The sequence below is a fragment of the Falco rusticolus genome, chromosome 1, assembly GCF_015220075.1.
Source record: "Falco rusticolus isolate bFalRus1 chromosome 1, bFalRus1.pri, whole genome shotgun sequence".
NCBI lineage: Eukaryota > Metazoa > Chordata > Aves > Falconiformes > Falconidae > Falco > Falco rusticolus.
Genome location: NC_051187.1, coordinates 25762953 through 25786675, shown reverse-complemented (window position 1 = coordinate 25786675; position 23723 = coordinate 25762953). Strand labels below are relative to the sequence as shown.

Sequence of the window (23723 nt, the reverse complement as noted above, 5' to 3'; positions counted from 1 at the left end):
AGAACAGAAGTAGCATTATCTCAGCTCAACAGGAAGAGCTGGACACTGTAACATGGCATTAAACTGTCTTTGTATTGCAGAGTACTTTACGTGTGTGCCAGACCATTCTTGTTTAAGCTTCTGCATGAGGAAATGACATTCCTCCTTGCTGCTGGCATGGCCAGAGCCTCTGTGCCAGTGGCTCATGGCAGGGCAGTCTGTGTGCTGACAAGTGATTCCCACATAGGGGGCCATTCTGACCCAGCTCGTTTGGGCTGGAATGAGCTGGGTCCTGGTGACAGTCAGTGCTACTGAAACAATAATGGATTGTTAGTTTTAAAAAGAGGAGTGCTGCTATATTTCATCTACTGTAAACAAGTTGCAGAAGAGACCCAGGTGTGAAGCATAAGGCTTTGCTGGAAAAGCAGCTTGTCTAGTTGTGTGCGTGGAACTGTGCTGTGTCCCCTTGGAGAGGATGAAGCACTGAGTCATTTCTGACTCTTCTTTGGCCTGTAACTTTGGAATGTGGGGCTTTGGGTCTTGATGGATGCTCTGCAGGGCTCTTGGATATCAGTCTTGGTCTGTTTTCCTAACTGACTAGTTTATGTTATCTTGCACTCAGTGAAGATTGATTATGGTAGAAACCAGGCAATTTCCTTTTGACTTTAATAATGTATTCTTATGATAATCTTGTGGCCTCTCATCTAATAGTTCTGAAAAGCTGGTTGATGCATATCATTGAAAGGGCTGCAGACCAAAATGGTTAATTTGGGCTCTTGGAAGACTTGTATACAGCTCCCCATCAAGGAGGAGACAGGTGGAGAAAATGCAAATAGGGACTTTCCCATGCTGCTTTTCAGTTAGCACTGACTTCTGCTGATTAGGAGCTTGCATGTAGTCTTGGGAAAATGGTCTTCCTGGGAAGGCTAACCCAGGTGGGGAGTTGGGCTTGTAACTCTCATGGTCGTAGGAAGATTGTGTTTCTGACACTTTTCCTCATGTTTCATAGCCTGTGTTAACGTTTTATGGTTGGGAGCTTTACTGCGTTATAGGAATTCTGAAGACCAGTGAAAGCTAAGGCAGATATGAGAACTGACTGCTGCTTGCTGACATCTGACATGTCCGTGTGCTAGCATGCGCTGGGTGCCTGCCTTTCTGTGGAAGGCATTTAGGATTTCCTAATACAAAATAGCAGTCTGCAGTCTAGCTGGCTGCTTTGCTTACAAGGGTTGGCCTTTCCACAGCAAATATTGCTACTAAGAAATATACCTCTAGCTGGTATTAGCTCAGATTTGCTATGTTTGAAGAAGCCTCCAGCCAATGATTGCAGAATTAAAATTCATCACACTTTTTTAAATGTGTGTATGGTGTTTTGACCACTTGAAAGATTGGTGTTGAAATGAAATGTCTTTTTAGTCCTAAACTGTAAGGAAAAGAAAGAAATGGGGAAGTCTTTTACAGACCCATTAAAAAAAAAAAAAGACCACCATAACCTGCAAAATATGTTAAGATGTTGTGAAAGGATGTGTGCTGCATGCTCTGTGTGTGAGAAAGCAGACTAGACTGAAGTGGAAAATCTTACTGGTTTTAGGCTGGACGCTTCAGCACGCTTGTTGAATCACGTTACCTGGATTTTAGTTGAGATTACTGTAGCACAGAAGAAAGGAATAAAAATGTGACTAAATGGCCCAATTTTCAAAAATAAGATAGTCACTTTTGGGTGGAGACAGACACATTTTTAGTTTTGATTCTTTTGTTGCCTTTGAAAATCAGTTTTCTTTATTGTTTGGTGAAGGAAGTTTCCCAAATCAAACAAATGTTGACAGAATCAGGCAGCAGTATGTGAAGTGAAGTTGTGGTTTAACGACACCTTGTAAAAACCTTCCCTAGAGCACAGCAGTGATGTTATAGCTCAGAGAAACAATCTTAAACCCCACTGTAGCCCTACAGATACATTTTTAGAGTTGTGATCTGGGAATTTTTTTGTCCTTAAGGATTGAACCTACAAGAAAATGGACATCAGTGGGATCATCTACTCTTCTGCATTTCATGGAAGATGCACAGTGCCCTTTCAGACTGATTCAGTTGGATAGCAGCATACATCTTCTGTCATTACTTGTCTGCCTGAATTTGGGTCTTCAAATGCTGTTGTACATGTCCAAAAATCTCAGCATTGACTTTTCAAACAAAAGAAAATGTGAGATTCCTTCTGTGGGGGCTGAGCTCCAGGTCTGTTTGAACAGCATCCTTTCTCTGGATGGCAGCTAGTACCTGCTGCCTCAGAATAACATGAGGGACCTTCTGCTATTCTATAGCTTAGTAAAGGTAGATGTGGATGGAGACTTCCTTCCAGCTTGTTGAAAGTTCACAAAGGTTTCTATTCTAGGAGGGGAAAAAAAAAACCTTGCTTCTGAGTTTTTGAGGTGCTTTGGGTTTTGTTCTTTTTCTTGTTTGTTGGTGGCTTTTGTTTTGTGGTGGTGGTGGTAGTTTTGTTGGTGTCAGTCAGAACTTCTCAGGGGCTTTCCCCATTTTGAGGGACACTTGGAAACACATGCCATGATTTTTGCTTTTGATCAAGCCACCACCTATTTCATCAGGGTAAGGGAATGGATTGCCAAGTTCCCAATCTCTCAGCTGTCATGCTTTCAACCCTTGTCTGCTTTTTGCTTCAGTTCAGGCCTTTGTGCTTAACTGGCCAGTGATGTATGGAGTGAGTATATAGCCTGTGATTATGTAGACTCTAGCTGGTTTTAATAAGACTTTCTTGCTTTTGGGGTGTTTGCTGGTTCACAGACTACTCAATCCAAGTTTCCATATTCATCTTTGTGCTCACTTGCAAACAGTCTAAGCTGTTTTTATTGGTGACTGACAGCAGTTAGGGCATCCCGTGTTGCTGTAAGAATGGCAGGCTGTTTCTTCCATGGACTGAGCAAATTGCACTTCTGTCTCTGTTACAGTTGGATTGTGACAGCCAGAGCTCTGTACCTGGATGAGGAAGGTCCTCACAGCACACTAGCAGTCTTCTGCTCTTCATTTGTGTTCAAGAGTGTCTTTGTGGAAGTCTGCTCCCTGTCCCACTCTTTTTCCAAGTGTGTTAGTCTTGCAGGAAGGTTGCTTTGTAAGGAAACGAATGCTGTTCCTGTGGGCAGCCTGATGTCTAATCAGCTTTCAGAAAACCCTGCATGGTTCTTGCCTGTGGTGCCACTGACAGATGAGCCTGAACTAGGGGAAAAGTTGTCAGCTTTTCTAGCTGTCCTCTTGTCACTAGAGTAGTGCTTCCAGAGCTCTGCTTGGTGTGAACTTCAACTCCTCATTTGTGTAATTCATGAACTCTAATGCTGCATTTAATGGCTCCCCTGGGAAAGTTTTACGAATATTTCTTGCTGCCAGGCACAATTTTCCCGATAGCCTTGCCAACATTTTTCCGTAGTACTGGTTCTGTTAGTCCTGGCTCCAGCCCCTGATGTATTACTGTTTTCTTAATGTTTGTGCCTTTCATTTGTTAAAAGATCTTGGAGCTTTTTGATGGATGAGGCTGTAAATCATGACAAGGCCAGGGGTCTCCTCTTCTTTGACCACTGGGAGGTTAAGTAAGAAAGAAGTTTAGTCAAAATTAGGATATTTTGGATGTAATTTTCCTTCTGGGACTGAAAACTTCTTGGGGAATACGTGTTTTTTTTCACCATGGCATGTGAATAAGTAGAGCCATGAGGCTACAAATGCTAAATTAAGTTAATTTAGGGAATTTGCTTGGAGTTCTTGATTTTTTTTCTTTCTCACCTCTGCAATATTACTTAGAAGAATATTTGATGTAATAAAAGGGAAAACCAGGGAGGTATTGGGCACCTTGGCATCTTGGAGAGACCATTTCAAAGAGGAGGAAAATTGACAGTAGCATGTCCTGTTGGTCACACTCAAATGTGGCTGTGGATGAGTTTGGTGGGCATATTTTTAGGAAATCCTTTGAAATACTTGAACTGTAATTTGTCAAAGAGGCAGCAACACCTCTGCCTTGGCAGGGAATGCTGAGGTCCTTTTTTGTCTCTGCCCAGTGTCAGAGACCCTTTGCTCTTAGTGCATCAAAAATGAGCTTCCGCCTGCCCATAAAGGATGTAGTGCCTCTGCCTGTTGTGCTGCCTGTATGGCAGTAAAAGGGAAGAGATAATTTTTTTTTTTGCCCTGTCCTATAGAGGAGGATGATCATAAGTCCTTACACTTGAGGTTCAGTTGTTTTTATTCAGGTCTGCTTCAATGGCAGTAGCAAAAAACTCTCCAGTGTGCTGCAGCAGGAGTTGTGCTGAGTCTTGAGGTACGAATGGATTGGAGTGTACCCCTATGTTTTTTCATGTGTAGGTTCTCTCATTTCTGAACACAGGCCAGAAGATGACTCTTCTGGTTTTTTTGGCACTGAAGTATTTCAAGGACCTGAAAAGCTGCCTCTTGTCACTACTCACTTGATTTCTTATAGAAAGACAGTAATTTACCTTGGATTTACTACAGGGCTTTCTGCTAAATTACCAGAACTTGAGAAGTTTGCTTTGTGCAAAGTTAACTTTGTTCTCTCCACTCAACCCTAAATAATAAATATGAAAGGTTTATTAAAGCAAGTAAGTAAAACTCCTGGGGCTACAAATTCCACTTCTCACAAGAAATACCTGAAGCCATTCACTTGCTGAACCAAATGAGCAGGTATTGCAGTTCAGAGAGAAACAAATAATTATTTTGTTTAGAGGCTTTCATATCATGATGAGAAAGGAAAAATATTATCTCTGAGGGGGAAAATAATTATTGTAATGTGTTTCTGCCCTGCCAGTAAGGCAGTTTTACTTGTTCTTATGTTTAGGTGCTTTTCTCTGATACTGCGTAACAGACACAAGAGTTAGGTAGAAATGCAAATGCTTTGATTACAGAAAGGCTTTTTCTGTATCTGAAGGCTGTCTTGAATGGAGTGTCTCTCATTTGTACTTAAATCAATTGCTGCATTTTTAATATTATGATGTGCTCCATAATGCATATTTAGTTCTAGAAGAATTAACCTGGCATGAGACTGTTGGCAAACAGGCCAGGATGGTGTCCGCTTTTAGATTCTGTGTAGCATTTTGCTTTAAGTAGCTAACAAATCTGTGCTAAGATAGCGCCTTTCCTTTTAAATGGGTGGCTGGGCCTAGTTCTGGGTTAACTGATAGCTTGTGGGATGAGAAGCTTGCTATTTAAGACAATAGTTAAAAGGTGAAGATTTCATCTCCCTCCTTCCTTATGCATGAGGCTTTTCCAGTAATACTAATATTTTATCGTTGAAGCATTTTGCTGATAAATGAATATCAAATCTCAAGAAATGAGACTTTTAAATCCAACAAATGACAAGTACTTAGAGCTAGCCTTTCAGGAAAGTTTTGATGCGTTACAGAAACCAATGAAAGCCTGCCTGAAAACTTGGCAAACTGAGTGAAAGGAGTAGAAGATGGAAACTTCTTTCTCCTTCAGTAATGACCATGCTTTTAACAGTCATTAGAAAATACCTTTCTGCACAACCTCCCTGAAACTGTGAGCAAAGTTTTATTCAAAACTAGTAGGAAAGCTAATAACCTCTGTCCCTAAATGTTTTACTTCCCTATTCCCCTCTCAAGTGCATACTGGGAGCTCTTGTTTTGTCCTTGAACCTCTGAATCTGTGTGTGTGGTAGGTTTTTTCCTTGGTGGTTTTTTTTTTCTTCTGCGGCATCTTTATTTTCTAAAATTTTGCTCACGTACAAAAGTAATCTGTTTGTATGTCTAGGAACAGCTAGATTACTTTAGATTACTTTCCCTGTTTGTGAAGAACACAGTTTGGCAAGTCAAGAGCAGTGGTGTGTGATGCTAACAGTTGGTGGGCAGACTCAAACTGGAAGTGTTTGTATTGACTTCTTGATGTCTTTGGCACAAAAGTGGCTTGGATGTGAAATAGCCTCAGTTTTGTGAAAACAAAATGTCCTCTGTTGGTTTTTGTCTGTTGTTTATCCTAACTCCTTTAATATTTCAAAAAAAGCCATAAAGGACTGACAGATTACAAGTTGCATGAAATATCAAAGTAATTATTTACACTTTTGTGCTGCTTTGTGCAGACGTGAAACAATAAATACCCATAAAGTCTCAGAAGTGACACCCATACAGCTGGGGATTCGCAATTCCTCATGTGCTGGGGTTTGCTTCTCCTGCTTGTAGCTTTATGCTATATGTGATATTCCTGCATTTGGTTTTAAGTAAGCTCCAAGGGCTTAACTGGGTCTATAAAGCAGCGTCTGCTGGAAGCCAAATTGAGGTGAGATGCTGCAGCTCATGTGTCTGGAGTTGGCTGTGGGGTGGGGAGGAACAACCTTTTCTTGCAGGGCCTTTGGTGATCACTGAATCTTGGTGATGCATATGGCTGCTGCCTCAGGTGACTTGTGGGGAGCACAGCTTCTAGTCTGTAATCTCTTACGCTGTGTCGTGATGTGGCTTTCTTCCTTGACCTGTCCAAATAATTGAGACAGTAGCTGCTTGTCACTCCAGGCAATTGTCAGGCACAAAATGATTTGTTCCCTCTGGCTTGCATTCGGTAGACAGGTGAGGTTATTGTGCAGTCATCAAACACTTGAGCTTAAATCCTGGAATCCCTCTCACTCTCAGATGAGATTCAAACACCTTGTTGCTTAAAATATCCTAGAGGATTTTATTGCCGTGTTAGTAGAACAAATCTAGTGGTGTCGTTGCTGGGTGGGTTTGTTTGTTTTTAATTTACTGTCCTAAATTACTGAAGAGTCAGAGTCTGATGGGAAGAGTGATAAAATGCCAGATTACACAAATGCAAGAATTCATGTGTGGGCACTTGCATCAAGTCTGTGGCTGAACTGTGCCGCTGTTTAAAATGTGATGTGTGACTCTAAATGATTGTAATTCACTGTCTTTAAACAGGGAGAACGTGAGCTTGAGGAAGGAGGTGTTGGAACGCGCTTGACTCAAGAGAACTCTGGGAAGAAGGAGGGTGGAAAGAGAGAGATGATAACCCCAGCTCTGAGAGAAGTGCTCACAAAACAAGGTGGGGCTCTGCAAAGACCAGGTGGTGGACCAGGCTTTGAAGTCTTAATGCTAGGCTTTCAACAGAGCAAGTGAAAGGTGGTGTTATTTATGTTAAAAATATTGCTCTGGACCGTCAGTCATAGCAGGCTCTAACCAGAGGCAGGACAGAGCTTGGGTAGGGGCTGTTTATACCTGATTGTTACAGGGGAAGAATCTAAAGCGTGATGCACACTAAAACATATGGAGAGTATATCAGAGTTGAGAGAGTTTTAATGTTTCTGCTAAGGCAACTTCTGAGAGAAAATGGTAGTCCAGCATGCCCCTAGCTCCCAGAGTGTGGGTTTCTCAAAGAATATTTAAAGATCAGCTTTGCACCTCTATTTTGCATCTTAGGCCCCTGCTTTTATTTCAGTTTCAAACTGATTTTGTTACTGAAACTTTATTTCAAGAAGTGGAAGTAGTTCAAACCAACAGTCCACTAGATGATTAGATCAGTAGCTGTCTAATGAGCTGTAGAGGACAGTTTTAATGAACTTAATCCCTTTTTTTTAAAACAAAGGACAAGCATAATAAGAGCCAGACTGACAGCCCTGCAGTTCAGAAGCCTCAATTCTGAGTGGCAGAGCCAGGGGAAGGGTGATGTGAGCTTCCCTGTGCTACTCACTTGGAGACTAATGGGAGTTTAGTCTTAATTTCTTTTATTTCTTAGGATGAGTGTGCTCAGTTTTCTTGCTTGCTAAATCAGTAGTATCTCTCCTGATGCTTCTGGGAACAGGTTTCTGGTTATTGCAGTGGAGGCATCTTGCTACAGAGCTGGGCTCTGAAGTTCTAATCCTGACCTGTGTGAGTCCAGCAGGTGTGGGATCCCAACACCTTTGCTCACCAGGATCATGACCATTCTTTGGCCTAAGCTTTTGTAGGTGACTGGTGGTGTTTTCTGCCATGAAGTATCTGACATGTTTGGTTACTGGGTTTTTTTTCATTAACCTTAGCACAGTTATAAAACAGAGCCTTTATTTTAATTCATAGTCTGAAGGAATAAAGCAAAGACTTAGAAAGGAGCGGTAGTTACCCTGCCTCCTCTTCATGCCCATAGTGGTGGTGCTGCTGGCTGTGACCAGTGGAGGGATTGTAGGATGCTGGTTCAATAAATCTTTTCAGCTTCAATTCTGAAGGCTGTAACATGGTGGCAGTTACACTGCAGCATGCTGCAGAGCATCTGGGACACTATTACAGCCTTTTACTTAGTTATTACTGTCTGTGTTTTGATTCAGAAATCTAATTGTTTTATCTGCCTGCAAGGAAGCTTAGGGGATCAGTGGATTTAACTAGCAGGCCTGGGGGAGTGGGCTGCTGGAAACATGGCTGTCTAGAAATGGGCAGTGGGGAGGTAAGTGTGTTTGTGTGCTGCAGGTGCCCTGGTTTGAGAGGTTAGAGGGGCTACTGACTCTGTGGAAGGGTGCACAGAGTGCCCCAGACACCTCAGTTTGCTTTGAGGCACAGGAACCCTAGGTGGACTGTGGAGACTGCCTGTAGTACTGAGTTCTGAGAGGGTGGCTTTCAGCACACTGCCCTGGCTTTTTTGTGGTGCAGGGCTCTCTGCTGGCTCTGCCTTGTGCTGTGGTAGTTAGGATGTTTCACACTGGCTTGCTTTCTTATCCAGTCTGTATTGGTTTGGTTTTGAGGAGTGAATGAAACTGTGGTTTTCTAATGGTATATAAAAAGTGGTCATTTGGAAAATTACAACAGTGCAAGAGGGAAAGTCACCTTCCTACCATAATTTTTTTGACACAAAGGCAAGCTCCCCAGAGAACTCAGATTTCCTTGTGATGTTCCAGGGAACAGGAATTTATTAGCCATATAAGCAGATATGTATTTCTCCCTTCCTTCAATATTCAGGGTGATGCCAATATTGTATCAACTAGTAGGTTCTACTTATGTAAATCTGCAGTTACAAAGATTTAAAACTGTTGTATTTGTGTTACCACTGCCTCTTGCAGGCACAGCCCTCCCTTCCTTTCCTGTGCGGCTCACCTAACTCTTTAATGGTCATTCAGCAGTGAAGAAAAGCTGCCTTTTTTTCACATCATATAATGTTTTCTTTCTGCAAATAACACACCAAGACAGGCTTATGTGGTTATAAAAATAAAACAACTCCCTTCTTCCCTCAGCAGCGTTCCCCTCAAAATAACAAGTGCAATGTAGTCAAAAGATAATCTGATTTATTTAGCAACAACTGGTTGCTTTGGGTGTAAGTTCAGTGTCTCTTCAACATTATCCCTGAGGGCACAATTAGCCCAAGAGGAGGGAAACCAGTGCTAGTGATTCAGGAGAAAGCTGCTCTTTTAAATTGTAGTTGCGTAACAGAAGTTTGCCTTTGAACAGCATCTCTCCAGGATATTGTAATGCTCACTCTTCTTATTTTTGATTCACCTTCAGACAAATTTACCTTCCAGTAGGTAAACTGCATATTGCTTAAACAATAGTTTTATTTTAGCAGTGGTATTGAATTTCAGCTAAATATAGCCTCACCTACTGGGTTGTATAGATGTTGGTCCTCATAGTTGCTTGGTTGCAAATACCTTTATAAAAGATGCTCTGTAACAATTGCTTTTTAAAGTCATAGCCAATATTGTGTTGTGAGAAAATACTGATTCCCTTTCAAACAGTGTTCAGTCTTGCATGAAATACAAATACAGCACAAACTATTTAATGCCTCCAAGTAACAAGTATAGTGGGAGAGAGGAGTTGCTAGTTTGAAGCATTTGGCTGTGTGTTATATTTGCAGTGGTACCATTTTGCTGTGTTAATACCTTAGCAATTTCATCTGTTTAGATGTCATGAAATAAACTGAAAATAGAAACAAACTTTTCACATTAATGTTTTTTGTATTATGATCTAACATGATTAGTTAGATACAGCCTAACATGTTTATATTTGCTTTCTGCCGTTGTGTAGATTCTTGAAACAATCCCTGCTGGGCTGAAAGTTGTGGGTATTTTTTTGGGGGTGGTGGTGTGGTGTGTGGGGTGTTTTTTGGTTTTTTTTTTCTTGGCCTGGTTAGTAGGAGGATTCTGTACATGGTGAAGTTTGCCTTTCCAGAGCTGCTGATTTTTCAGGAAATGCATTTAAATCCTTTTTAGCTTCAGGGGCCATCTCAAGCTGCTGTTTTAATAGGAAAGATGACTGAAAAAAAACCCCCACCCTAGTATGAATCCATTGGGGTTCCTTCAGTGTCCCCTCTATCAGCTGTGCTTATTTTAAGAGTACAAAATCTTGACTGTCTTTTTATGTTTTCCTGCTGCTATAACGTCAGTACAGCAATAGTGCAGAGACCTGTGCTCTATTTGGGTTGTTAACTATCTTTAGTCTTAACTGCTCTTTGATTTTCCAAATGTTTTATTGATAGCGATGGTCAGACTGAAAGCCAACTCAAACTGTCATGCCAAATGTGAAAGCAAAGACTGGTAGTTGGGGTAATCATGGTTTTACTGCAGCTGACTTCATGAAATATTTGAAGGTCAAACATGATATTGCCCAGTGACAGCCAGTTTCATCATCCTCATCAAGCTACAGTTGTGTTTAGCAGGGTTTCAGGTCATCTTTGATGGGCTTCTCCTAAATGTGCAGGAATAAACTGAGAAAAAAACAAACCCAGATCCCTGAAGAGCTGATTGTTTGCTTAGATTCCAAGGACCTGGATTTCTTAAGCAATTCATGACATGTATTTCCAACATGCTCTTTGCTTTGTTCTTTTCTACTGTAGCACTATTAAAGCTGTGTGTTTTGTGGTAGGCAGTGCATTGGGAATGTATTAATGATACCCAAAGACTGACTCCACTGACATTGTGTAAATTATTCTGTGGTGTTGCTGCTACTACAGGTGCAGTTTTGCTGCAGTCCAGTTGGATTGTTCTGTCTTTACTGGTTAAGCAAGCCTACAATTTAGCACCAGGGTGTCCAGGATACTTCTATTTTACTTGTATCCAAAGGCAAGTGGTATTGGGGAGACAGCTTGTATCTGAAGTAGTACAGGCTGCTTCAGTAACCACTCATTTTCATGCTTTGACTTCATGGTTGATAAAGACACACTTTGATCAGTGTTTTTCAGTATGTATGGGCAATCGGGAGGCTGACATCAGAAAAATATTGAAGACTGGGCTTTTCAAGTGCTTACCAGCCTTGTTTGAAATCAAATTTTTGAAAGTACTTGGTGGTTTTTGCTGTCCGTTCTTTGACTGGGGTTTCCAGTGCCTGCAGCTCTGAGCTCTTGACAGTCTCAGCTTGGCTCACTGCGTTGAGCTTTCTGAGTGTCCAGACTTTAGAAATGAGATCCACTGTACAAAGATGTTGCACAGATATTGGTGCTGCTGGATGTATAATTTTGCAGGCCATGTGCTAAAATGTTTGCGTGCATCTTTGGGATTTGGTGTGCTTTATATACAGCTAGGAAACTCCAGGTGGCACTAGCAGCTCGCAGCTGGGCCAGGGATTGGTAACGCTGGTGCAGTCCCTGAATGTGCCACAGTATTCAGATACTGCCCATGAGAAGACTGAAAATTAGTTTGAAAAGGAGAAAACTGTTCTTAAGCAAGCAGAATAAATACAATGACTGAAACCAGATGAAGTTAAGCATCCTAAACTTTCTTGCAGTTCCTTAGAAAATGTCTGTGTAAATAAACAGCAAATACATGGTTAAAGGGGAAGAATCCAGGAAGCAGAAGATGCTGAAGTCCCACAGTGTGGACGCTGCCAAGAGCTGGTGGTGAGCTGACTGCAATACTAATTTGCTGGCACAGATGTAGGAGCTTATCAGGAACAGAGTAGATGGCACAAGCTTGGTTTTGCGGGCCTGATTCTTCCCTTGTGTAGTTGCTGGAGTTGGTAGAATTACTACATGTATAATAGGGGAAAATAAGCATAAATGCATTTATATTTGAAGTGCATTGATTTTTTTATTTTAGATTTTGGAAGGGCTTTGGAGTTTATTGGTCTTTGAAATTAAGTCTATTAAGCTGGAACAAAATTTAAGATACAGTCAGGCAAGGATAAAATTTGTTGTCCTTTTTTCATAACATGAGTTTCACCAAACAAGGGGATAGCTTATGCAAATGGAAATGTGGAGAAAGAGATGTGCCTGGAATGACTGAGAAAGAGCAGCTCAATAAAACACAAACAAAAAGAAGACTTTGTCTGTAGCAACTTGTAGTTCTATTACTCTGGGTACTTGAGGTGAGAGGAGGTCTCAAGAACTTGCAGTTGATTTGGGGGATGGATTAAGATGGGATGGCCTACTGTGGTGTTGATGACCATGGCCTTCCTTCTATAAGACATGCTTTGCTGTGGTTGCTACTAGTGGAGGTCACTAACATGACCCGTTCATGGCAAACATTTTGCAACAGCTCAGCAAATGGTCTGGCTTACCACATTGCCTTTTGACAAAGGTGCCAGATACAAAAGGCTTTTCTTGGTTTTCTTCAGTATCTGTTGATAGAGGTAAAAATATCAGGGTGTCTCTGGCTGTATTTGTCAAAGGCATAATCTGACAACAAGTTATGTATTTGAATATTGGAGGTTTTATATTCCTACTGCCAAGGCAGTTCTGTACTGCAAAGGAAAAGGTGCTCTTGGGTTAAAATGGACATCTGGGTGTAAGTGAAAAGCCAGACTTTAAGAATTTTTAGATCTTTTATGATCAGCTGTTGAGGCTGGATTTTATTATAGCTACTGGCATTCCCACCCTTGAACTCTGCCAGTCTCATTTTCTTGATACTAGATTAGGTTTGGTTTGCCTGCTGAAGCAGCTATATTTCTTTCACTAACCTTAGTAGGCTTTTACTATGTGTTAAAAATGTTCAAGATGGTTTTTGTTTTGTGTACAATGAAAAGGATCTGGTGCAGCATTTCAGCAGCCCCACTGAAAGACCACACTTCTCATCCGTTCTGGAACAATAGCATTTTTGCATACAAGGTACAGTCCCGCAATCCTTTCTTGCTTCCATGAGCCCAAAGCAGGAGTGAGGACACAAGTCCTTCCACAAATCACAAGTATTTTGTGCTTTAAGAGCACTTTTTTTTGAAAAAGAAGAAAAACACTAAAGTAGGTCTTGATGTGCTTTGCAAGGTTTTATTGAAGATTGAGCAGTGCTAGGAATGAAACTGGAGGTTTCTTCTATCGCGCTTGGGCAATCTGAGTAATTCTACTTCTTTCTACATTTGCATAAAATATTGATATAATTTGAACAGGTTCCTTTTACAATGGCATTTCTAGTTTGTTTTCCTTACTAATTTTTAAGCTTTAGTCAGAACATTGTCTTCGCAGTGGCTCAAGTGCATCAGTAGTATTACAACTTTCAAAATGATCCTTGAAGTGGTGGTGGTGGATTACTGCTCTGTCACTGACCTTCAGCTCTGACCCTTTTAAACTGTACTCTTGCAAAACAGCAGAAAATTGGAAACTTCTTCCCTGTAAACATTCTCCTAGTGTGAAGTTCCCTTTCTGCACTGAGTTTCAGCTTTAACACATAATCATTGCTTAAGCCCAGAGGGCTTTTTAAGGAGATTGCTTGGTAGAACCACACTTACTTGTCAGCTGTATGTCACTCTTGGAAGAAAAGCATTCTGAAAGTCGTTGGAGGTTGTGAAGCACAAGGTGACGTCAGATTGGCTTTTACCAAGCTTATGGTGACTGCACTCTTAGAGAAGGATGGCTAAGTCTTGTACGTTTTCAGGGATTTTTTTTTTCTTTTTCAACCACTATCTACTTCATCTTTTCATATTAAATCTGCTTTGTGCTTTCAAAGTCTTCTGTCGCAACAAGGTTTGGGTGGTATAGGCATCTGAACTGGAAGGTGCCTTTGGGTTTTCTTCCAGATGTTTTGCCTTGTTGGGATAGTTAGCAATCTTTGAAAGCTGTTCAGTGTGGCTTTCTTACAGGTGCATATATTTTTTTTTTTTAGACTGTGCGGGTATCATGGCACTGCTTCTGCTATGGACAGTTGAAGTTGTAGTAATTTGGTTTATCTTACATGTTCTGTTTTCAAAATTAAAATGGCATAATTGCTCACATGGACGTAATTCATTAATATTTGGGAGCTTAGAAAGACTTGCTAAGTGTATGGCGTTGGTGAACTAGCAAAACATGATTGGAATACCTTGATATCGTGGAATGTGACATGGATAAATAGCAGTGTTCTGTCTCTGGCTGAGAGCTCAGTAGGGTCCCTTGATGAATTCTTTGAATTTCAGGTAAAGGACTTCTAAAACTATTATGTACATGATAGTCGAAATGCTGCAATGTAGTTTGAAACGGTTACAGAACAGTTTTGTCCCAGACAATGAAGCAGTCACAATCTGTGACACTGGCCATCTCTTTGGTTAAAAGTGCCTGTGGTCTATTAAATTCCAGTTGGATTGTCAGGGTGAGCAATTGCCAAATGTTTATCAGCTTAGTGTTATTGCCTGATAATACTAATTTCACACAAAAGCTTGTTTAAAAGCTTAATTCATGTCTTGTTATAGTAAAAATGACACTTAATTTCAGTGAAGTTTGGCAGGCTTCTAGGTCGTTCAAAATTCATCATCTAGCTCAGGATCAACTAATTCACAGACTTCAGATTAGACATTCTTGTGCCTCTAATAAGGAGTTGAGCTGATTATTATGAGCCTACTTAAAATTTAAGGAATTCTTTGAATATTAGGCTGTAGAAATAATAAATGGATTGGGTTTTTTCAGCCTTAATATCTGAAGGTACATAGGGACTGTGAGCAATGTCCCATCAGGGCAACATACTGCATTGTTTGGAAAGTGGCGTATCCAGATATTTACTTAGTTATTGCTCACAAGTAATATGCCCTAAGAGCAAAAAGGTGAATGTGTTCACAGTGAGCCCTGGCATGCATAGGTACAGACTTCTGGTCCATGAGTAAGATATGATTCAACCACCGTTTGCCTTGGCAGAGCCACAGTGAAGTTGTGGCAAAGCTGATGGAAGAGATGAGCTATCCTGAGCTTTCCAAAGGGTTGTTCAGCAGAAGCTACAATGTGGACCCTCAGACTGCTCTTGAACATGTTTTCTGACGTTTGGTTTAAAACTTAGCACTGCTTGGTTCTTTAACCCTTTGTACTTTCTTCTAGCCCAGACTGGTTTGCTGCCTGTGTTACTAGCCAGCAGTAAACCAATACTTGAAGAAACAGGCTTTGCAGAGGTGGGAGGACTCCGCTTAGCTGCGGTAGATGTGTAAAAAGTGTTCAGCCTTGGTCACTGTCCCTGACCAATTTTATTTAATTTCCAAATCTGAAAAAGCATGGCATTGCTAGTGTTCACTGCGTTGGCTTAGCAGGGTAACCATGCTTTTTACAAGAGTTACCAATGAGGTGAAGACCCAAGTTCAACAGCTTCATACAGTGGTTTTAAGAAGTTCTGCAAGTATATGCTGTTTCTTCCTGTAACCATAGCTGTGACTCCTGGCAGCAGTGAACAAGATGAGTAAACCCCTGCTCATCACTAAAGCTGGCTGAAGTTTGTAAGACTGTTTTGATGTTGAATGTGTACAATTTTTTTTGGCCTTTAAAGGAAGCTGTGGGTGCTCCACATGGTGGAAGTTGATTTAAGTAACTTAAGAGAAAATGCTGCAGCTTTGGGCTCCGGAGCTTGGCACCTTGCTCAGTTTAGCTGCTTCCTTTCTTTCCCTTAAACAACTCTGCAGCTGATCTGGGCAAGCGTGTCCTATTTCCAATTTAATTTTAATCTAAAACTCGTTTTAAAGCAGCCATATTACTTCCACTGACAAGTGATCTGTGAGAGAATAATCTTACGTGAATGCTGTTGCTGGCTTCTGAAAAATGGAAAAAAAGGCTGGGGCTGTGCTGGTTGACACCAGCTGAGCCTGGCTTGGACAGCTGTATTAAAGGGAGGAGGAACGCAGCACCCTTTTCAATGCTTGTCAAGAAGTCCTGTAAGGACATGAATTTTAGCAGCATGGGGAGGTCTCAGCTGAGATTACACATTGCTGGACAAGCCTGTTGGCAAAGAAATGCTTGAGAAATAGGCAGGACAGACCCAGCGTGGGAGAGATGATGTGATGCAGACAAATGCAGTTGTGTGCACTTGGCTGTGCTTCTGACAAGTGTCAGTCAGAAGTTGCCACAAAGTCTTCTGGGTCTTACCCAGTCCTAAATAAAGATGTCCCCAATATTGCATGTGGCTTTGGAGACTATTGGTTCCATGTTAGGAGGGCTGATCAGGGTTACACTGATGCCTTTCTCCAGGAAAGGATTGGATGATTGCTATGTGAAATACCAAGGCTTTTTCGTTTACAGAGTTCTTTCTTCCTTGCTGTATCAGGGGTTATGCATTTAGTGGGGAAAATGTTGAAATATTGTCCATTCCCACAGAGCTGAAAATGGGAGAGGGAGCTCAGGACATGGGAGCAGCCTGACGAAGTCCTCAAAGCCTCACTTAATCTTGCAGTTGGCTCCTGCCATCTAACAGGGGGTCCCCACTGCCTGGCCCTGCCAGCCATCTCCCCTGTGCTGGCCCATGTGTTTATGCAGGCTCCTGGAGGGTCACCTCAGGGAGCTGTTCAGGCCAAGATTGCACATGTGCTAACCTCCCAGCAAGGTTAGAACCAGCACAAGGAGATGGGAGCAAATACCAGGTTAAGAAGAAAGAGGAGCGTGGGCTGATGTCTGCTGGGTTTAAGTTGCAGAGTAGCTAGAGCAGCATGCTCTAAATGCTTTATGATACCTTGTTAGCCACGTGTGTGTCAACACAGTTTAGTTTTTAGCTAGTGCAGCTGTTGTGGAATCTGCTGTCACTGTAGTTCCTGACTGGCTCAATGTCCCAGGATGTGTGGAAGACTTTGGGGCACAATCACGCTCCCAAGGGATCTTGCTGTGCAGGAAACACATGGTGACAAATGAGCAGGGCAGGGTAATTGTGCTGCTTTAAATTGCAGGAAGTGAAGGCCAGTTCTTCTGCTGAGCAGAAGGCTTCTTTTGCTTGTTAAGTTCATGCTGGCTGGCAGGAAGGAGACTTGATACCTAAAACTGGATGTATTTTTTTCCCCCCTTGAAAGTGTTAACAAACATCAGCCTAAAGCAGCTAGTTGAGATGTGCTGGGTTTGGGGACAACCAGGACACTGATGTATAAACACTACTGTGTGAATGACACAGTGAGGCTTCGCAAATCCCTCTTATTTTTATGCTGATTTTGAAGTGACTTTTAATCCTTCAGACATATTGGTCTCTAAGCACTTTTTTCAAAGAGGAAAATAACCCAACTCAAGCAGTTTGGGTAATAATAGTACTTGATGCTTAACGAACGTTGTGGAATTAATCCTCCTGGACCAATAAATTTAAATTAAATTGTGTTCATCTCGGCTGGGGAATGGGGAAGTGCTGTGAAATCGGCTTTTCTCAGGGTATGGAGGAGTGGCTGCCTTACAGTGGCTCCACCATGGCCAGTGGAGGTAGAATTGGTGAACCTGTGAAGTTTGGGTTCAGGCTGAGCCCTGCATTTTGGTTCTCTTCCTCTGCCCTGGCAGCTGCACTGTGAATCAGATGTTGTCCTCCAGGCTTGGTCAGACCTGCCAAGGAGTGATGGAAATAGTCCCCTTCATTCTGGAGAAGAGTCTGTTCTAGGGTGATGGCTTGGGGCCAGGGAGATGCTTCTAGTTTCCTGTCCTGCTCCCTCCCATGTGCTGTTCCTTGGGGTCAGTAAGGTGGTCCCACATTGCTGAGCTAGTCCTGTTAGTCTGCTATCCTGTTATATGGAGAAATCTTCTGGCCACCCCCAGCTGATTCCAACAAGAATGAGTAATGTAAGTAAATCTTACTCTCATCAAGAGAAACTGTTCCAAGTTGGCCGAAGTGCATTGGGTGGCCATGGCCTTTGCTGTGATATGCAGGCTCCTAGAATCAAATGGTGTGCTGTGGGTGGGTGCTGACATCTTGTTGGTAGTGTCACCTTTAGGCTAATGTGGAAGAGCAGCACTGAAACTGTGATGCTTAATATTGTGTATCAATTGGTATGTTTTGTGTATCAATTATTGCAGGTCAAAATCAATTGTTCAATTATTATCTTGTTTGTTTTTAGGTTACAAACTAGTTGGAAGCCATTCTGGGGTGAAGCTCTGCCGATGGACAAAGGTATGCTCTCTTTTCTTTTTTCACTTTATAAATTAAAAAAAAGTAGTAGAGACTTGGGTATTACTATTTCCAGATGAAATAACATTTACCTACACGAGAACAAATTTTGTCTTCCAAGCTGTAGTTCTGCTTTTCAAGCTATTAAAATCCTTCTGCAGAGAGTGAGAATGTGGCTGTGGCAAAGAGCTGGGAACACAATTTTCTGTTATTTTTCCTGTTGTTCTGCTGTCTGCTGAAATATTTCCTGCCTACCGAAATACATGGCAGGAGCAGAGCACTGCAGTGAAAAGTGGGAAGGTTACGTCACCAGTGTGAGGTCTTCTGAAACAAAGACAACACAGTCCATTATTACACTCGAATGGGCACACAAGGGCATTTGAACTTCTTGTTCTGTGACTGATATATCTGGCTTGCGACAGTCAGTGCTCTTCCACTGGTTTTCAGCATTTGTCAAATAAGCTTCAGATTGAGAGGTAGCTGTTGCTTCTTAATCCTGGGACTTTTTAGAAATTACTATGTGGGGGTGTGTATGTATGTAGTTGTACATAATATGTCTGTGTGTATGTTTACATATGTATGAGAGAACTCGTCCTCTAAGCTCTGCGTTTGTATTTTTTCAAGTATGCAGACTTAAAAAGGTTCCTGGCAGAGGCACCACAGCCCTGTAGAACAAACTTCAGCCACTTTGGTATGTTTTAGCTGTCCTTTTCAGGTCCCTGAGAAGCTCAGAAGTTGAAAGCTGGTCAATAATGTTACATATTTAGGGAGTAACATTGATACAGCATACTAAAGCCTTCAGCATTCGTGGGATGATAAATTATGGGAAGCATCATCTCATTAAAATGCCAGCACATTTCTAATTCTTGTGCTGTGTCAGTGATCAGTTCCTTGGTCTCTTAGCTCTCTTTTGCTGCATGATTAACTTTGTTTATTTTTGAAAAGAGCTCTTTGAATGGCAATCCACCGAAGTGGGTGGTTGCAGTGAGGTTTTCATATTGAAATGCCTGGTATCAATGAACTGTTTCATCAAAGGACTTGTTCTTGTGAATGGTTTAAAGTGCCCTGTATTGTCATGAATATTTGTAAGACATACTGATCCCACTGATGCTTCTGCTGTTTACTCTTAAAATATTTCTCTCCTATCACTTTTAATGTCAGAGAAGGCCATGATATGTTTAAAGAAAAAGTTGTCAAACTTCATCAGTGCTGTGACTGAGAGAAAACCAGAGAACCTGTTTTTATTAAAGAACTGGAATTTAATGCAGCACTGTAAAGCCATTTCACAAAATAAATAGCAGCTCTGTGTGCTTAGATAGGACCATACTATTTTTAGCTTAAGCAGGAATTGAATGTAAAGTATTCTAATAAATTGAGCTGAAATTGGTTACAGGCAGTGGCTTTGACTCAGATTCACACCAGTATGTGAATATCTTTAGGAGGCTTGTTTGAGATTTGTATCAGCAGAAAGCAGGAGCAGGGCTGGAAGGATTAGTATTAAGTAGAGTTTCATAACGATATCTCAGATTAAAATGATTGTGTTCTGTCATATTCTGGAAAAGAGTGTAAAACCTGCAAATTTTAAGAGTTGTCGATTTGTCTGTTTTATGAAATTCAAAATATAACTTGCGGTCCTAGAATTTGTGGATGTGGGTAGAATAAACAGCTTTTCCATTTTGTTTAATCTTTCAACTGTATGAAAAGGCTGTGCCTATGTTAGGGGTTACCTGTGTATTCTTTCTCTGCTGCTCAGTGGAGAATTTCTTTTGGGTCACTAGGACTCTTCAGGTAGGGGATGGTATATTAAAAGTTACTGTGTCATATTTTAGATTTTCTCTTGAGAGTAGTAGAGATCCTGTCTCATTTATTATTATTTAACTGAGATAATGAAAGACAGTCTTAGCTCCAAGCAACTTGCATGCTAAATAGGAGTTAAAAGCCAGCGGGAAGGCTACTGTGGTTCTACTGTGAGGAGAAGTGCAGCGTCCTGCTGGAGCCGCTGACTGGTATGAATGAGAGTTTATAAGGTCAGGGTATTTATTTAATTTAGTACTAGAAGAAATACTCTACTAGACAAATGAAAAGAATTGAGTGTTCAGTAGGGCAGCCTTGAAATTGATCCTTGTTACTCTTTAGTGAGCTTTTACAATAATATTTCTTGCAGCTTAAGTGGCTTCACCTGCTTGCTTTTGTTGGCTGATTCAGTTAAAACTTCAGTAAAGCACATTGTCATGCTGTGGTGTTGCAAGTGAGAAGTTATTGATTATGTTAAAGTTTCTTTCCTCTAAAACAGTTATAAATTCGACATCATAAATGCCTTTTTTCTGTAAGGGTGTATATAAACAGTCATGCTACATACTGATCTGTGTGCTATGAAACTTCTTAAAACAGTCTGCCTCTGTCATTATTCAGACCTGCTTCACAGCTGTGACCTCGCTTGCAATGTTTGTCACAGGCGACTTTGAACACTGAAGCTGCTAATGACTGAAAACTGCAAATATGCCTAGGGAGCAGATTTCAAACCTTTGCACTCAGTTTGGCTACAGATAGTGTGTTTTTAACTTTCTTGGTATTTGTATGTGTCTTTCTCTGCTGTTAGTCGATGCTTCGAGGCCGAGGAGGCTGCTACAAACACACATTTTATGGAATTGAGAGCCACCGCTGCATGGAGGCCACACCGAGCCTGGCTTGTGCAAACAAATGTGTCTTTTGCTGGAGGTAAAATACTAATGCAGTTTTACTTTGAGATGGGGGATCTGTGCCTCTCTGTCCCCGTCCTGTTCCTCAAACCTAGGGCAGGGTTAGTTGTGTGCCCTTTTCACTTGGAAACTGGGGGAGGAAGGATTTGGAAGGGAGCAGTGTTACTCTCTCTGTACTCTTTTCCTTCTGAGAGCTGCAGAGCATGTGGGTCAGGGATTGCTGGAGGTGAGCTGGGTCGGTGAGCTCCACATCTTGGAGGCTGAAAAGGATCTGAGGGCTCCCAAGTACCACTTCCCCTAGAGCAGTGTCCTGTGCAGCCAGGTCTCAGGCCCCAGCAGGTGCAGGCTAGCTGGGGACCAGCAGAAGGAGGAATCAGGGAGGCAGGAGACAACTCCTCTGTTTACTGCCCTGCAATTTCCACTGCTACCTGCACTGAGCACCTGGTAGAAGTTTGATTGATTGCCTCTGGAGATCACTGTCTGCAACTCCCTGTGGCTCCTGGTGCTCTGGGGAACACAAGCTGGCTCATGTTGTGCAAAGGCACCAAGGTGCTAAGCAATGTCATTATCTAGTATCTTTTGTTTTGAAATTGGACCATTTTTCTTTTTCCAGATACCTTCACCCCACCAATTCAACTGCATTTTCAGGGAGTGAAAAGTGTTGACTTAGTAGCTGTTGCTTTCCTAAAACACTAGCTAATAAATGACTCTTATATTTTAGTCAGTAAAGTGACCCCTTTTCTCAGCAGAATTGCTTTGCTGTTAATTCTCTAAAGGAAATGAACTTTGCCGGGATCTGAACTGTGAGCTGCTCTAGCCCTGCTTCCTCACCAAAATGCCTGGAGTTTTGAGGGAGGGTTTTGCTCGGCTGGAGGAGTGCAGGATGGGATCGGTGAAACAGAGAGGCTCAGCAGAAATAAAAGCAGTGACATGAAAGCATACTGAGTGGGAGGATGTGGAGGCTATTCTTTGAGTTCTTTTGTCTTCTACCTTGCTAGCTAATTCATACCGTGGGGGCTGTGCTGCTTTTGGTATTTATGCCTACCCTGGGGGGCTGGCTGCCAATAACACCCATTCCATCCCTTAGTCTGGGTGTCCAACACTGCAATATTTCCATGGAAAACCAGCCAAATTCTTCTGAGTACACTTCCTGTCTTTCATAGCTTCAAGTTTTAATAATGCAATTATTTCATGAGAATATTTAAATGACAGCATCAGTGCAGAATAACTGCTATAATTTTGAAGGTGCTTTGAAGATCTCTCCCATGTTAGTGTTAAGTATAAGCATTAGATGCTGGTCATCCTGTTAAGTTTGCATTTGGGAGTCTATTCCAAAATGTTAATTGGTGCTCTTGATGGTCTTTCATCATATCCTGGCTTGAAAGGACACAGCAAGTGGCATGTTTAATGTGCAAGTTTTGCTGCTTTTCTTCAGAGCAATCTAATGACTGGGAAGAAAAATGTACTGCTCATATTTTTTTCCGTGTATCACCTAGCAGTGGTGCATTTAATTCTGCAGTGGTGACTGTACCGGTAGGAAGACGATTACTGTGCATGTTATCTCTCTGTCCCTACACAAAAGTTGTATCATAAACAACAAATAGAAAGCAATAACATCATCAGAATGAGGCATTTTGTTCCTAATATTGTACTGCAGACCACTGATGCTGTTCCCCTTCAAAGTGACCCAACTCAGTATTTTGTAGCAGCAGCAGCCTGTGCCTGGAGTATGGGACTGATTCAGGGAAGTCAAACAAGTGCAAATTGAAAAGTTCAGTAATTGGGATAAATCACCATGTGTGATACATTCCAGGTGCCTCTAACTCATCATCCTGTAACTGTCACTTTTAAAAGGGATCCTGAAAACAGTAGCCTTAATGATAACAGTGCTTATTTCACTAATGGTAGCAACCTGAATTCAAGGAAACAGCTTTCCAGGGGGACTGTGCTGAACAATGTTCTCACTTATTTACCTTCTGGTGAAGTGCATTGCAGTTGTTTAACTCTTACGTGTGGACTGCTGCGTGTTGTCTTTTCTCAGACCTCTACCAAGCTGGAAGACTTAAGGCTCAGTTTGAGACTCATCCCAAGGTTTGCTTTATTTACACCTTAAGCCTGACATAAACCAGAACTGCTGCTGGAAGAAGCTTTCTTCACTTTGGATGCTTTTCAGATCCTGTGCTTGGGCTGCTGCAGCCTTCATGTGGCTGTGAGCTGTACTGATCAGGTTAATTTGGTGTAGGTAGAAGGGACTTCCATACCCACTCTCCTTGCTACTGATTGCATGTCAGCACAGTTCACACACCCTGCAGCCAGGGCTATCTATACACTTTTTATTTTAAACCCACCACACCTTGCAGATTATTAATCATGTGAGACTAAATGTAGACTTGCAGTAACCAGTAGCTGGGTAGGATAAATATGTTACCTTCTTATTAGCAGTTACCATCTGTGCTGTTGCAGACATATGAAGCAATAGTTTTGATCTACTGTTGGCAAAATGTTTTTAATACAAGTTGTATGCCTTGCTGGTCTCATCGTGTAGTGTGCACACTAAAGTTGCAGATAAGACTGTTGTGATTGGTTTGGGGTTTTTTTCCTTGATCTCTTCAAGACTGTCTGCCAATGTTCCCACCTGTATAATCCCTGCAGCTCTCCCAGAATTGCTGAGGAAAAGGCCAAGGAGCCTGTTTTTCTCTTCCTCACTTTGGGAAGAAATGCTGTGGTTCAGCTGCTTTCCCTGGGAATTGGATGTTATGGTAGCTGGCTGGTTGTGACTGGCAGATTATGGCCCTGAACCAGGAATCATGGGTGGAGGAAGCATCCAAACACACTCAGAAAGTTATGGGTTTTTTTGTAAA

General features: G+C 41.7%; 1 protein-coding gene across 5 annotated transcripts in view; it reads left to right on the top strand.

Annotated features, from left to right (window-relative positions):
* TYW1 (tRNA-yW synthesizing protein 1 homolog) overlaps positions 1 to 23723 on the top strand; it is a 106732-nt gene that overhangs the window by 13658 nt on the left and 69351 nt on the right. For all 5 annotated transcript variants that reach the window (XR_005102223.1, XM_037375135.1, XM_037375133.1 and 2 more), the window contains exons 8-10: positions 6909 to 7032; positions 18114 to 18166; positions 20763 to 20881. Coding sequence is in view for 4 of the 5 variants with exons in the window: in XM_037375135.1 (XP_037231032.1) it covers positions 6909 to 7032; positions 18114 to 18166; positions 20763 to 20881 (296 nt within the window). In the remaining variant the exon portion in view is untranslated. The remainder of the gene's footprint in view (positions 1 to 6908; positions 7033 to 18113; positions 18167 to 20762; positions 20882 to 23723) is intronic.